The 16,122-nt window shown below is 40.9% G+C and overlaps 1 protein-coding gene across 2 annotated transcripts in view; it reads right to left on the bottom strand.

The window, feature by feature from the left end:
* Positions 1–983: 983 nt before the first annotated feature.
* sgcd (sarcoglycan, delta (dystrophin-associated glycoprotein)) overlaps positions 984–16,122 on the bottom strand; it is a 153,212-nt gene continuing 138,073 nt past the window's right edge. For both annotated transcript variants that reach the window (XM_034140376.1, XM_034140375.1), the window contains 2 exons: positions 9,646–9,769; positions 984–3,442 (listed from right to left, as the gene is read on the bottom strand). In XM_034140376.1, the coding sequence (XP_033996267.1) occupies positions 3,257–3,442; positions 9,646–9,769 (310 nt within the window). In that variant the 3' untranslated portion in view covers positions 984–3,256. The remainder of the gene's footprint in view (positions 3,443–9,645; positions 9,770–16,122) is intronic.

Here is a 16,122-nt window from a genome sequence, read left to right as displayed (position 1 = left end):
GGGGGAATGCAAAGACCTCGAACCCAACACAACAATAACAACAAAAAACGGAAAAAAGCAGGTTTGTGTAAAACATCTGACCTCAGCAGGTAGTACAGGAAGGAGAAGGCATAAAAACAAAACCAGCTTGTTCTCCACAGGCAAACATTGTATGCATTGCTGTACATGCTAACTCAATGAGTCCTATATATCTTTTGCCATTTTAGTATAAAAACACATACTGATGTACATTATAAAAAGGCTTTCCTTTTTGCAAAAGATCAGTGTTTCTCTTTCGTCGGCATGTATCATCTGAAATATTTCTGAGAGTCCTTTAATACATAGCGACAGAGAAGCTGAGAGACAGCGAGAGGGTCGGTACACCTGACTCTTAAAAAGGATGTAACGCTTTAAACATCACAAGATATAAATAAATGTCATGACTACTATGGGTATGTTCAGGAGTGTTCACAAGACACAAGATGTAGTTTCTGTTGTAACCCAGATTGTTACGTCTTGTCACGTAGTCAAGTGTTTCCATCAGAAAAGGTCAAAATCTGGTGCCTTATAAAGTAAAACATGTATTAATGCCACGTTTTTTCGAATTATAATGCTAATGATGATGCTTCTGTGTCGTTGGCTGTTACCTTTGGCAACACATCTGTTTCTTATGCCTTCAGTATGAACAGTAAAACCTTTAAGATATTTTTATTAAAAATATTTAAGTATTGGCCGTTGCAAATTCACCTATATTGCCTAAACAGAATCACTACGCAACCACATTTTTTACATCTACTTCCAGAGTTTTTAAATGTGATGCTTTTTAGAACACTTGCTTGTGGGAAGTACACTGTAGTTATAGTGTTAATTATGATTATATTGGGGTTAGAATAGAGCTCGGGTGCTGTAATACAGTGCTGTGGTATCAAATAAACAAATAAGTCAAATAATGAAAATGCTGTTGACATCTTAGGACACCAGATGGGAAGAAATGAACACATAGCCTTGTTTGAGAAACTTTTAAGATAACATTTTACATGAACAGAAACACATACATGTTTTCACACAGAATATTTGATCAAAAAAACCAAAGCAAAAATATCCAAAACTGGGGAGGTTTAGTGGTAAATAGAAAAGATAATCCTCTCATCCTTTTGCAAAGTCAGGTGCTGACAGCAGGGGGGCTACAGTCAGATATGGCTGAAGGTCTTTGCACTCACACAGAGGGAGAGGTTTGTGATTGGGATGAAGCTGAACTGAAATCAGAGATTATGTTACTCGTTGATGCCAAAGAAAGTCTGTGTGATGTGCTTCTTCTTGCCACAAGTGCATTGACATAAGGCACAGGCACAGTTCCCCTCTTTCAACAGAGTGGCTCGCATTAGTTTGTTTTTGTTCTTCTAAAAAATATCCCAGTGCAAGAAACCAGTAGGGTGACCACCGCCGCTGAGCTCCCGTCAGCTTACATTGGAAATGTTTTGTGTGAAAAGAAAGCGTTATAACAGGTTGTGACATTGTTAAGGAGACCGATAATTTACGCAGCAAAGCAAAACACTATGTGAAAATCAAACAGCTTTTTACTCAGTTAAAAATAGAATGACTACATCAAATAAAATAGAGAAAACACACACAACAGACCAGTAGTTTATAGGTTAAGGTTTTCAAGGCAGAACTCTTTCCATGTTCACATCCTGCAAATGTGCCAAACCAGAACAAATTATTTAACATGAGTGACATCATCCCAAAGCAAAGTCCATAGTGAAAGCGGGTTGGTAAACTGAAAACCTTATTTGTCTGTGTTCTGGCTGAGCTGAAGTATCCATTAAACTCATAAGCCATGCAGTCCTTTTGTCAATTACACCAGTGGTTCTCAACCTTTTTGTGTCGTGACCATCCCCAGAATAATCTCTTTAGTGTTTGTTTACCTTGAACAGCATTTACCTAGGCGTTGCTAAATGTACTCTAGGCACTAAAAATCGGACTTTCTCTCCCCCTGACACAGAAATCCCCTACTCACGAACACACACCATACACTTTTCGTTTTCTAAGGCAAATGATAACACTGTTACAGGCAATGATATGTAAACAAAAAACCTTCCCTCGTCTAAAATAGGTTATTTTATTATTAATGTTTTTTTTTCCGTCTCTGCACAGCCATCTGGCAACCCTCAGAAATAATCTTGTGGACCCCCTGGGTTGAGAACCACTGCATTAGTCCATCCTATATTCTGACCCAATTTGTATAAGGAATGGCCTTAATTAAGTGCTTCCAGCATGCCTATGGGCTTTACAAATGCTTTATGAACAACAGCAAAAGTATTAACCCTTCACTTATCTTCGCTGCGGAGAAGAAAAAAGAGAAATTAGGAAAAATGAGAAGAAAAACGGAGGGGAGGGGGAGTGGCCTGTTGCTATGGGTTATCACCCTAGTGATTCTCGTTCTGAAACACTCTTGAGAGAGAAAAGGAACAGATCGGTGTCTCTTTTAGTACATCTCTGGAGATTCTCCTCTCAGTTACCAGGAGGCTCCTATGAGCAAAGAGAGTGAGTGTGTGCATACACCATGTTAAATGTGTATAATGTGTAAGTGTGTGCATCCTCATGTTTGTATGCTATAAATAAATAGCAGAGTCAGGTATAGGTTGAGACCGATATATTACCAATACTGTCCTTTTGTTGCAGTCAGTGCCCTTTCTATGCAACTAGTTTGAAATGTCTTTCTGATCTCAGTGTTAAAACCTTTTTAAAACCTGCAATAAAACACGTTTTTCCATTTATTCATGTAATTCAGTTTAAAAGCCATGTAACTCGTGCTGTACTTTATGTATAAAGAGCTTAGAGAGATGTATGTGACACTCAGTGGAGAGTTGTATTGTCCGTGATGCTGTAAATGCTGATTTCAAAGGCTTTTCCTTTCAGAAACGTATAAAATTAGGGGAGAAAATATCTTTTAGTGTTGAAATATTGGCACAAAAGATCAGCTGTCCGCAGCTTCAATCCAAGATTTTCGGTATTGGCCTGTTGAAACATATTGGTTGAGCCTAAATATCAGTGTGATTGTTTGCGATTGTTTGTGAAGTGTTTACATCAGTGTGTCTGTATAGTTACAGTATCTGTTATTGTTTATATTTCCATCAGCTCTGGCAGTCTTTGTATGTTGTGTCTGTGATTGCTGTTTATCAGTCCTGGAGGCGGGCAATATGTGAACATCTATCCGTCTTTGCCCGTCTGTCTTTCAGGATATCTGTGTATTTATTTATATATGTATATATCAGTCCTAGAGGCAGACATTGTTGCTGATCTGGCAGGTGGATCCGGTGCCCGCCTGGGACAGGAAAAGCCTCCCGTTCGGGCAAACGCAAACCTCGTAGACAGTCTGCCTGTTCCCAGAGGACGAGGAGCTGGTGGAGGCCTTCCCCTCAGGCAACCGCATCAGGCGAATCCTCCGAGCATCCAGCGAGATCTAAGGAGAGAGAGAGAAAAGCGGTGAGATGGGAAGAAGGGAGGAGACATAATGAGCGTATGTCAAGTGGGAGGTGAAGTCAAAGAGGTTGACCATGTAGAAATCCAGTTTGAAGTTGTTAAAGAAACAGAAAAAAGTTTTTTGAGATCATTTTTTTTGCTACACGTATTCAGACCCACTGCGAAGGAAATATATGCAACTTTGCGCTGGGCTGCAAAGAATTCAATATTTATAATGATTTGATGATTTTTTTTACCTTAGGGTGCTACACATATAAACCTGATGAGCAGGACCGACGTGCAACAGTGCTATCTCCTATCATGCTATTTCTAGGCATATATTATGGGTCTCAGATATATACAAATATATAAAAAACATCTCTATGATCTGTTTTGCTAAAAATACCAAACAGATCATGCATTTTAGACATCCCTCATATCCCTCTATTTCAGCCCTGTTAGAGCAGTGCTGATTCTGGGTCAGTAGCTGCTGGCCCCGCCCCCTTTTGAGCAGGGCAAGGCAAGCAGTGAGGTCTCCTCTCTGCCTGCAAATACTCAGCTAAATGCTGCCATGATTAAATGCCATATCATGTTCCAAACCACTTCAAGGATCATTTCTGAAACAGTATGGAGCGGGTTTACTACAAGGTGAGTTCCTTTTTTTATTTCCTGCTTTTTTACACATTCTCTCTCCAGTACAGCATTAGCTCTGAGTGTTAGCGATGCTTGCTAATCTAAACAAAGACCATATTACTTCGAAAACACGTAGCACATTGTTTCTGATAGCGACGTTTCTGATAGGGACGTGGGTGTAAAGCCAGCCCACATTTCCGATATTACGTAGCTCCGTTGTACCCCCGTTTTTAGAGATGTGGGTAAGGAGGAAAAGAGAGAGGGTTTTATTTTCTGACACTTTTTGAGTTCCCTGACTCACCGGGGACACATATATATATGTATAAACGACATCAAAAAGTGCGTTTAGCATGATAGGACACTTAATCTCAAAGATAAGAGATGCTATGCCAGATTATAGCTGTAAACTGATTTCCATCTGCAGTCCTTGGGCAGGTATACACATAACAATCAATACACATTAAAACATCTGACTATCTTTAACATAGCACAACATCCGCTTATTCGGATAAATATGGATCTTTTTTTTCTGCATCTTTGCTCATAAAACATGGGTTTAGATTGTAGTGCCGATTGTAAGTACAACCCATTTAGGCCCATGCTACCTATGTTAGTTCTGTTTGAAAGCATTCACACCTTGCAGAAACCACAATTCATTGTATGAGGTTGAAGTCTGGACTTATAGTGACTTTGGACATGTAACCCACAAAGGACAAGTCCAAGTTAAGTAGTTGGCTTATAGTGAATTAAGGTGTTTGGACAGAGGCCAACTGGACACGACTGACTCTTCTGTCGATGGTCAGGATGTGTGACTTTTGGCAGAAAACCAGCTACAGTTTCTCCTCACCTTGATAAACTGCATCTGCCTGTCCTGTCTCTACCTATATCACAACTTAATATACAGTACGTTCAACCTCCCTAAGATCCTACTCTTCATTCAGACCAGAAGAGGAACCCATTTTCTTTCTTTATAGGCTAAAATAATCGTCTTTTCCCCTTTAATCTTTACCTAAGCTAGCCCCCGCTGAAGCATGTGTCTCTTCTCGTCTCTTCACTCTAATTGCTCTCAAAGCAAATCTCTTCACCCGCTCTCCGTAGCTAAGCTTTTGTTTTTCTTTGCAGAACTTCTAACTCACAGGATTGTACTCACACAAATAGTGTCTTTGGCATATAAAACCCTAGCACTCCACTTTGTTGGTTTCCTAGAATGTTAAGTCTAGAGATTGAACTCAATTCGCAACTATGCAATTTCCCTGACAACGGATCTTGTGTATAAGAGAACTTTCCCTTCGTTCTTCCAGCGTTTTCCAGCTCTTTCTAATATTCAGTGCACACCGACAGTGTATGAGTGAAGAGAATGATAAAGGTCATTTGCTGGATTTTGAGTGTGAGCTCTGATATATGGCAGAGTGATATCCATGAGAAAAGCCACCCAGAATGCATCTGCCTGGTATTGTAGCCTACAGGACAAGAGAGCTTGTCACCTAAAGGTTATCAGATTGAATCTCTGAAGCATGAGACAACACATAGGTGAATGGTAAAAGTAATTCTCTCAAAACCGGGAATAGCCAGAAGATATTGCGAAAAACACTCCGAGATCCATGCTTACAGACAAAAAAAACAGCTGTGCCTAGTCAGATATCTATCAGCAAATTACAACCGACATTTTATATTTTTAAACGATTTAATGCCAGAGACACAATAATGAAGATAACAAAATGGATGGCAAAACAAAAACAAAAATGTGTTTAATGTCTGCTGAGTCCCAGGTCATTCCTTTTTTCTCTAGAGGAATAAAAAAAGAGCAATATACTAGAAAATTCCTTACTACAACGCCACAAACACATACTCGCACACAGCTTCTCATCCACTCATTTTACCCTCTTCAACCCCTCATTGATTGAACAAAACTGCCCTTCTCCCTCTGCGCAGAAACAAAGCACTGCTGCATGAATCCTATCTCTCTCCCCTCTCATCCTTCCTCCCTACCAGCCTCCTGGGGCTCATACAGGGCTGCTGTCTCACTGGCCGAGGAGGGAATGAGCTCTCCAGCCATATAAAAGGTAAAGGAGCCATTACCGGGCACTTCTGGGAGGCATCACCATCAAATGACCTGGAACCCTTTTAAAGCAGAGTCTCAGCTGACTTCCTCAGACAGCTGCTGTTGAGCAAATCTTACACCACGAGGGGCAAACAGGGTAGACCTCCGTGTGTGTGTGTGTGTGTGTGTGTGTGTGTGTGTGTGTGTGTGTGTGTGTGTGTGTGTGTGTGTGTGTGTGTGTGTTTGAGGCTTGTGCTCATGGTTGTACACTAGCATAACAAAGAACATGAAGTATATACATAGAGTGAAAGGTAGGAATCATTTTCAGATTTTTTACTGAAGAATACCCAGGTAGTACTTCGAACCGACTTTCGATACATTTGAATGAACTTTTTTCAATGTTGTCTCATATTCATTTATTAGGAATTTCCTACCGGCAGCACAGTGGAGATGTAAGCCTACTCTACACTTTTATACACTAAGCAAAACCTGGTAGAGGAAGAATCAGCCATGCAACCTCAACAATTACACTCAATGTCAGTGCAAGTAAGCAGAAAAGCGGCAGCAGTTTAAAGCATCCATCATTGTCTATAAGATGCGTTCAGGCACAGCACTGAATGTGGGTCATCCCAGGGCCCAGAACCCAATGCACTACCACTGTAGTTATCATGTATAGTGCAAATACAAATTATAAGGCTGGGTATTGGTAGGTAATTTAAAGGGGACCTATCATGCAAAATGCACGTTTGTACGTCTTTTATACATGAATATGTGTCCCCGGTGTTCCAGGGAACTCACCAAGTGTCAGAAAACACAACCCTCTCTATTTTCCTCCATACCCAAATCTCTAAAAAAGGGGCTGCAACGGATCTAAATCAAATCAAATCAAATCAAGTTTTATTTATAAAGCACATTTAAAAGCGATTTTTTGGTCGAGCCAAAGTGCTGCACATGTAATAATCTGATAAAAACTGATCCAGATTTGAACACTGTCCTGACGTCAGGACAGTGGCGCTACGGCTATTGGGCCAACTCCACCAATCAGGAGGAGACAGCCACGGCCATTGCCGTTCGAAAGCGCTGGAGACGCTGTAGTACATATGCCAGGCCAGTAGATGGTGCTGTTCTCACAGAATCAGCCCTTGCAAAAACAGAGCTAAAAAATGTCAAATTGAGCAAAATGAGGCATGGCGAAATACTATACTATATTCAAATATAGCATGATAGGTCCACTTTAAGGTATTGATGATATTATCGATTACCAAGTAGAATTGAAACTTCTAACCCTAACCCTAACAAAAGAAAACGTTTAAATGGAAGGCAGCCTTGAGTTACAAGTTGGTGCTCTCGTATGTTGTTAGCTGCTAAATATTTGCTCTGCTGGGTCCCTTAAACGATGCAATTCTTTTGGATTAGCCAGGAGTTAGACAGCCAAGATGCTGTGGAACAGCCTACTTTCAGCTTCCCATCATATCTTCAGAAACCCATGGGTGATATCACAGACACTCTGGCCCTATTTTATTGAGTCTATGGATAAACCACACTGGGTGTAGTTGTGGTCTGTACTTGTGACTACACCCAGCTGTGATGTTGCATGATATTATAGTACCCCAATAAATCACTGCTGTACATGGTTCGGAAAAAGCACACTGACATCTTAAACCGGATGATCAGACTGAGTGAGGTCACCCTTAATAAGTGTTAGTTATGTGACTGTGAATAGCTTCAGATAGAGTGTGTGTGTGTGTGTGTGTGTGTGTGTGTGTGTGTGTGTGTGTGTGTGTGTGTGTGTCTATTTCTGTATCTGCCTGTGTGGTTTGTGGGTGTCTAATGACCAAAGCCACTCTGTAATTGCAGTGGTGGTGCCAAGGGGGTCCTGAGGAGAGGGTAGAGAGTGTGTGTGTGTGTGAGTATGTGTGTGTGTGTGAAAGATTTGACAAATGGACATTTTGCACGCTAATGGAGCATGAGAACGTGATTCTAATTATGTGAATTGACCATCATAAGTGAACAGCCTTACTGTGGATCACACAGCCGTGAAAACTGATGTGCTGTGGGCGTGGCTCCTGCAGTTATTTTTAATTGAACCAAACTGAATCCAAGAACACTTTCCAGAAACAGTGTCTCTCTTCCTCAATCCCATATCAGAGCCTGTCTTCATGTATTTAAATGTTGTTGTGGGAAACTTTTGAAACACTTTCTTCTCCCTAATCCTCCTTTCGGTGATTTAAACAGATCTGACATGACACAACTGCTGCAACGCAAGGAGGGAAATCCTTTTATCAGCGCAGCCGAGCGTGATGAATGTGAGGACTGATGCGTGTAACGAATCAGAGGAGGGTTGGAGGAATTTAAGAGCAGGGAGGAAAGAAATAAAGAAGTATCATGAGAATGACGAGGGAATCAGTGAAGAAATGATGTTAAAAAAGCAAAGTTAAAGACAGAAGGAGGACAGAGAAAGGAGGAGGGGTTCAGATAAGATAGGAAAATGTAAAGTGGATGTAAAAGAGAAAGTTGTTAAAGTACACATGCGAAAGAACCAAAGACAACTGAATTAGGAAATGAAGGGAGGATATGAGCATAACAAAGAGAAAAACAAATCAACTTCTGTTCTCTAATTTCCTGTTCTTCTGTGAGGCTCTAACAGATTCTGGTGGACCGCCAGCATGTGGGAAATTGCCAGAAGCCAAAGCTGGTCCTGGTCCACTATTGTTTGGATTGTTATTTGCTAAAAATAAGTTTGGACAGGCACCATTTTCAATTGAGAAGAAGCCTTATCAGCCAGTATGGCTTGAGGACAATACAAGATGATTCATACCCTTGCCAATACACAGAGTGGGAGCTTTAGTATTTGTGTATAAGGCTTTTTAGACATAAGAGGACTGCATTTAACCAACAAAAAAAGTGTTTTTATACTTTGTTTGGTCAGGTATCCCAACTCATGACAGAAAGTCTGCATGTCCAATACCAAGACACAGAAATCAAAGTAGCTCAATAGAATTGAACCATCATTACAATGATTATTTAATAACACACAACCTGTCAACATTTCTATCATGAAAAGGCCAATGGTGCTAATAAAGAAAAAGGGCAAAGAGGGAGCATGACTTCATTCTTCACTCAGGTAGACACTACTCCAATATATCTTTACACAGCCCCTTCGAGCTCGTTCCGTTCTATTAATACCACACTGTCTACCCCACTTCATGAGGATGCCAGTGATACAAATATCACAATATTAATATTCACTCATTGCACAGGACAACTGTTTGTGCACGGCTACACTAAGTATAGTCCAAGTCAAAGCTGGAAGAAGTATTTTTCTTACCTTAAATAAGTTCTGACTGCATGTGTATTCAGACCTATCAGACTAGATTTGAGTGATTTATCAGTGTTGCCAGATCTCAGCAATTCACTTTTTATAATGAGTAATGCCATCATCGCCGAAGCCATGACAATAAGACTTGAGTTGGTGAAGTTCTCGACTTTCAAACAGACAAAAAGTTAATTTGCACTTTAGGTTGACGCACCTCTCCGTCTTTGGACTCCAGTCGCAGCTCGTTCCTGCAGATGGCCTGAATGTCTCCGGCCTCAGCCAGGATCTGGATGCCTTTAGGAGCCTCCATCAGTAAGGACCGGGTGGGAGACTCCAGCCTGAGGGTGACACACAGGCACAACACATGTATTCCTGAAAACTGTTTGAATGAGTAGTAGAGGAGATTCTTAAAACAATTAAATATATGTACGTTTATTCTGTGAATATCCCTAGTTTGTTGAGTAGAATATTAGACGTTGTTCCATCTTGTTAAATTGGACAGCCTAATTGGAACCTGGTAAACTAAAGAAACAATTTTTCAAGCAGCCTGTTCATTAGATTGTTTAAGCAATTTGTCATCCTGACACTGCACAATTCATAAGAGATTATTATCACTTTCGCAAATAACAAAAACAAAACGCAGGGAATGAGATCCACCCCCCCTTTTGATTGACATCATGCCTAAGCATGATGTCAATCAAAAGGGGGGGTGGATCTCATTCCCTGTTATACTGTTGTATAAATAAGTTATTTTACTTTAAGGCAGGCAAAGTTGATTTTTATAGCTCATTCAAACAACAATGCAATTCAAAGTGCTTTACCCATAACATTAAACACATATAAAACAAAGTGAAAAAGAAGGAGATTATAAAGAACTTTTAAATACAATTAACAGAAGTCATTACAAGAACTAAGAGAAATGCTCAATAAAACAGGCTAAAATAGAACAAGACATGTGTAAAATAAAAGTATTTAATGTAACAGTGAAGAGCAAGAAATAATCCTTATTGGATAGCCTTGTTTTAAAAGTTTGTTCCAGATAAAAACTTGCCCTCTCTTTAAGTTTTGACTCTGGGGACAAAGTGCAGACCTGATCCTGAGAGTTCTTGATGGCTCATAATGTAGCGGAAAATACAACACGTATTTTGGTCCTAACTTCTTTGGCATGAAACCAGTGTAAAGACCTCAGAGCTGGAGGGATGTGACCCACTTTTCTTTGTGTCAGTGAGGGCTCCAGCAGAAGCGTTCCCAATCAGCTGCAGCTCTATAAACTACTTATTAACTTTTTTAATAAGACCCTAAAAAGACCCCGTTACAGTGGAGTCTATACTGAAGAATAAGCATGGACACGTTTTTCCAAATCTTGCTTAGACTTACGTCCTTACATTCTTGATATTTTTAAGTCTGACTTTATAAATGTCTTAATGTGATTGATGAACTTCAGGTCGTTAACAACTTGTTTTCAGAGGATTTTGGGGACTATGGAAGTAAAAGCCTTCTTTTGTTCATTGTTGTGCTCCTTCCCCTAAAACAGGGCATTACATCCTCAGTCTTAATGTCTAAAACTTGCTTTGGTTTTCAGAAAGATTCAGAAGCAAGAACCGATTTTGTGGAACACCACAGTGAATGGAGTTTAAATTGAGTTGATCTGACATCACAGCCCACCTGCATGCTGTGGCTGTTTACTATTTTCTGTACGAGGATTTAAAGTCAGCCAACTCCTTTTCCGGTGTTGACAAAACCCCTCAAAGCCACAAGCCGACCTCTATAGGAAGAAGCAAAGGTGTCAGAACGCTTCAGTAGATTCAGACCTGCAAAGGAGGTCTCTGTAGACTTCCTGTCTTCCTGTCACCACGGCAGGCATGGATAGAACCTGTGATATTTTCTCCACAGGGAAGGTTTTCATTGATAACACACACTGTATTGTGCTGGAGGATTTGGGGCTTTTGCTCTAAGCGAGGAACATCTAGGTTCTTTTTTTATGCACAGATACGGTAAATGTTATCTATCATCCCCTTGTGTTCAGGGTCTAAGTAAGTATTTCTATGTTAATGTGTCAATGTAGGATCAGCGTCGGCATAAGCTGTGGGTTTCGTTTTTTGCCCATGAGCCTTCTTTTTGGACCATGAAAACGTATTCACATATCCAAGAAGAAAATCTGGAGAACGAAATGACTGAAGAAGAACTATCTTATTTCTAATGTAATTCCCTGCAGTCGGCTGGTGTCACTCCCTGAATTTGCTCCTGTCAGCTTAAATGAACAGTGGTGACCCAAATTCCCCAGAAAACGAGGAGAGGTGAGAGGAGATGCAGCACAGTATGTTGTTGTATATTACAGAAGTTAAACGTTGAGGGAAATAAATAAACGGCAGCAAGTTTAACATCTGTTTCAGTACAGACAAACTTGAATGCACCTTATATTACCCCTTACTCTCTACCACAGAGGGTCATGCCTTAGCACATATGAATTGGTTAGCCTAAAATGGTAAAGTATTAAATGCACTTAATCGTTGCCTCACTATTGTAGCAATTTTATTATCAGTCAGATTTTATAGGATGATTTTAAACAAGCTCTGGATACAATTGTTGAAATAAGTAGTTTTTTGATTCCGCTCAACTCTAAACACATCAGACCAATCAATCACCCCATTAGCCAGTCTCTGTTTGTTTCTCTGTTTTTGCCTGCATCAACAGTGTTGACACAATCTATTTGTATTCTCACTAACCGATGCCACCAGAGGGCATATCAAAACAGATTAGAGACAGCACAATTTAAAACTGTTGCATCTGAACATTAAGTCAACATGGATTACTTTTTATGCTTTACAAAACAAGAGAGTAAACATTGATCTCACAGGGGTTGTGGTGAGAATACTGAAACGCTTTAGACCTTAAGAGCTCAACGATGCATGGAGAACTTACTGGATGGTGGAGTTTGGTGTTGGGCATCCTTAAACACCCAATAAACCAATTTGTGGAGACTGGACCAACGCCTTTTACCTCAGGACATGAATTCCTCACAGGGAATTATTGCATACATAAGAAGGTGTAGTCCATAATATGACAGAGTGCAGTGGCTCTATGTTGCAGCACCTTGTTCTTGCTCTTTACCCCTACTAAAAAGACTCTGAGGAGGGAGAAAAATATGTTTCTTTAGCATTGAAAAGAACTCAGGGGGATTTGGTGTCTATGGATGTGAAATACACCCTCTAAAGGCATTCCTGCTCCAAGTTTGCTCCTCAGGGAGTCAGGAGAGAAAACATTTATGTGCGAGGGTTACAGTCATTTTAATTTCCTTTCCACAGTGCTTGTCTATTTTTTTCTATTTCCTTCAGTATTATTTCTGCCTGGTTCTAATATTACCTTTTTTCTATTTAATGAATATCTACATTGAATAAATAGTCTGTCATTGAAAGCTTTTTAGGTGTGTGCAGCGGCTACGAATATGGCTTACAAGAAAAGTTTCTCCAGATTAAAAATAAAAACACAGCAGACTTTTTTGAAAAGGCTTGAATGTAACCAACACCCATTTATATAAATAGAACAAGTATAAGTACACATTGCAACCTGTAGCTGTAAAGAATGCATGCAATAAGGTCATCTCACCCATTAATAACAAGTCACCTTATTGTAATTCACCACTTGATTTCCATTTTTATCTTTATATCCCTGTTGTCACCTTTGGCTTTTATGGTTGCCACAACATTTCCCCCGCAGCGATCAATAAAGTTTCCTTTTCGCTCTCTTGTTTTTTTATTTAACTTTTGTACATCCTTTTATCCGTTCTCACTCTTTTCTTGGCAGCATTCAGTATCTGCAACTGGGATCAAAGGTTAATAACTTTTCAAGCTTCCGCCTCATATCGCCAGCCTTCAGATAAAAACAGAAATGATTGGAGGTTTTTGACATGACAGAAATTGTAAACTTGCACAGTCTGAAAGCTGTGGGCAGCTTTCTTAATCTCCTTCAGCTCGACACGTTGCTCATTTTGTCCTTGGCGACATCGCCTTCTTTGAATTATCTGCAACTGTTTCGTGTGCGGTGTGAACACAGTGGTCAGAACAATTTGCTGTTATAAAAAATGCAAGCTATGGTGAGTGGAAATGAGCTGCGAATCATAGGTTAAATGGCAATCTCGGCTGATACGAGAGCAGCTTATTGCTTCGCGGGGCTTTGTGAACGGTCCGATATTTTTCTGGGTAACACACCATCCTCTCTATTACTGATCCAGAGTAAGCTGAAGGTGTGGAGGATGACAAGGGTAGAGAGGAAAAAAAAAAGATATGACTGTGACATTCAAGAAGACAGAGCATGGATATGGTATCCTAATTTGCGACCTATTTTTCCTGATTCTTCTTTCTTGTTCAGAGAACGCTCGGAGGTGGTAATGGCAAACGCCACCTTAAGTAGTGATTTTGTACACAGTATTTGTATTAGTAAAATGTCAGTGTGCAACTCGACTTAAGATAGGATACTGCTGCTGACTTCTAGAACTGTGTGAGTAACATTTTGTTTTTTAGACTTCTCTGTTTCAGTGTGCTCTGTATAAATGTTCTGTAGTTGATCTGATTGAAATTGTGATTTTAATCTCAAAACCGCTAAAGTATTTTCAGGCAGAAATGTGGGACAATTATTTTTACAGAAACCTTAAAACAGAACTAACTGGTTGTTAGGGTTTACTTTGATTTAAACATTAAACACTAAGGGCTTTATTGACTAGGGGTAACTGTATTAAGGGTTAACCTCATAACTTTATTAGCTAGGGTTTAATGTAATTGTAAACTTAAAGATTCATTAAGAACTCAGGATTAATCCAGTTTCAATTTCCTATTGCTGCCCATCAGCTGCAGAGAGTTAACTAATTAAAGGGGCATGGCCCCACAGCTGTGACAACTCAGTAATCAGGACTGGTGTCCATTTTAGGCAGCACTTTCCTGGAGCGTCAGACAGACGAAGACTGACAAAGACAATTGAGTCCTGCGGGAGTCTCTAAGACTGACAAAGACAATAGAGTCCTGCGGGAGTCTCTAAGACTGACAAAGACAATAGTGGCAGGAGTCACGAGGGAGGCAAAGAGGAGGCAAATCCTACTTTGACTGAGCTAAGTATCGCTGGTGTTTTTATCCCCTCTTGCTAAAACATGTGTATATTCTCCATTCCTGTTCATGTATCCTCTCGCAATTATTACTGGCCCCGTGCATCTCCTAATCGTTATAACCGGCCTGCTCTCGTCTATCCCACATGCTCCACTGAGATCCAACATCTAGTTACAGGTGGCCTGTGGAACTGCCAGTCAGCTGTTCCTAAGGCTGACTTCATTTCTGGCTACGCTTCCCTGCAGTCTCTGGATTTCCTTGCTCTCACTGAGACCTGGATTACTCCATCCAACACATCCACCCCTGCAGCTCTCTCCACAGCATATTCCTTCTCCCATACACCCAGACCCACTGGCAGAGGAGGTGGCACTGGTCTCCTGCTCTCTCCTAAATGGAGCTTGTCCCTCTACCAACTGCCTAACTTCACTCCTTCCACCTTTGAATTCCATGCCGATACTGTAACCCATCACATACAATTAACCATTGTTGTTCTCTACCGTCCACCAGGCGCCTTGAGACTTCTTGGAGGAATTAGATAATCTCCTCTCACACATCCCTGAAACTGGCCCTCCAACTGTACTTCTCGGAGACTTCAACCTCCAGATGGAGAAGATATCTGAATTAATATTTATTTTAACCACCTTTGCTTTCACACTGTCTCCATCCCCAACAACTCATAAAGCTGGCAATGTCCTTGATCTCATATTCTCAAGGAACTGCACTACTTCTAACCTCTCTGTAAACCCGCTCCACACCTCGGATCACTTTTTCATATCATTCTCTCTACCCCTTTCCAAACATAACAAACCAATCCCTTCTAATCCTGCACCTGTCCGCCGTAACATCCGTTCCCTCTCCCCCTCTACTCTTACCTTATCGGTGCTCTCAGCCCTCCCTTCCTCTGACTCGTTCCAACTCCTGCCTCCAAACTCTGCTGCAGAAACTCTCCTCTCCACTCTTTCATCCTCTATTGACTCTCTCTGTCCTCTCACATCTCGGCAGGCTCGTCAGTCCCCTCCTGCTCCTTGGCTAAATGACGCATTGCGTGCTAATAGAACCATCATTCGGGTAGCTGAGCGGAAATGGTGGAAATCCAAACACCCTGACAACCTCCTACTCTATCAATCTCTCCTCTCCTCTTTCTCTGCTTCGATCTCTCAGGCAAAAAGCACTTTCTTTCAAGATAAGATCCATTCTTCCTATTCCAATCCCACACAACTATTTTCTATCTTCTCCACCCTCTTCGACCCCCCCAGAGCCCCTTCCCCCTCCTCCCTTCTTCCAAGCGACTTTGTTAACTACTTTGAAAAAAAGGTTGATGATATTCGCTCTTCTTTTTCCAACTCACCATTACTCACCACTGGGTCACCAGGCCCACCGTTCACCCACACACTAACCTCCTTTTCCCCTCTCTCTCCAAGTGAGGTTCTTACCCTCATTACCTCTGCCCGTCCTACCACCTGTCCTCTGGACCCTATCCCCTCAAACCTTCTTCAGACTATCGCTCCTGATATTCTACCGTTTCTCACCCATTTCATCAATACTTCTCTAACCTCTGGTCACTTTCCAAACACTCTCAAGGAGGCAAGAGTAAA

Source organism: Trematomus bernacchii, unplaced genomic scaffold, assembly GCF_902827165.1.
Source record: "Trematomus bernacchii unplaced genomic scaffold, fTreBer1.1, whole genome shotgun sequence".
In the NCBI taxonomy this organism is placed as follows: Eukaryota; Metazoa; Chordata; class Actinopteri; order Perciformes; family Nototheniidae; genus Trematomus; species Trematomus bernacchii.
The sequence above is the reverse complement of the archived record's forward strand: the minus strand, read 5'-3'. Positions and strand labels throughout refer to the sequence as shown.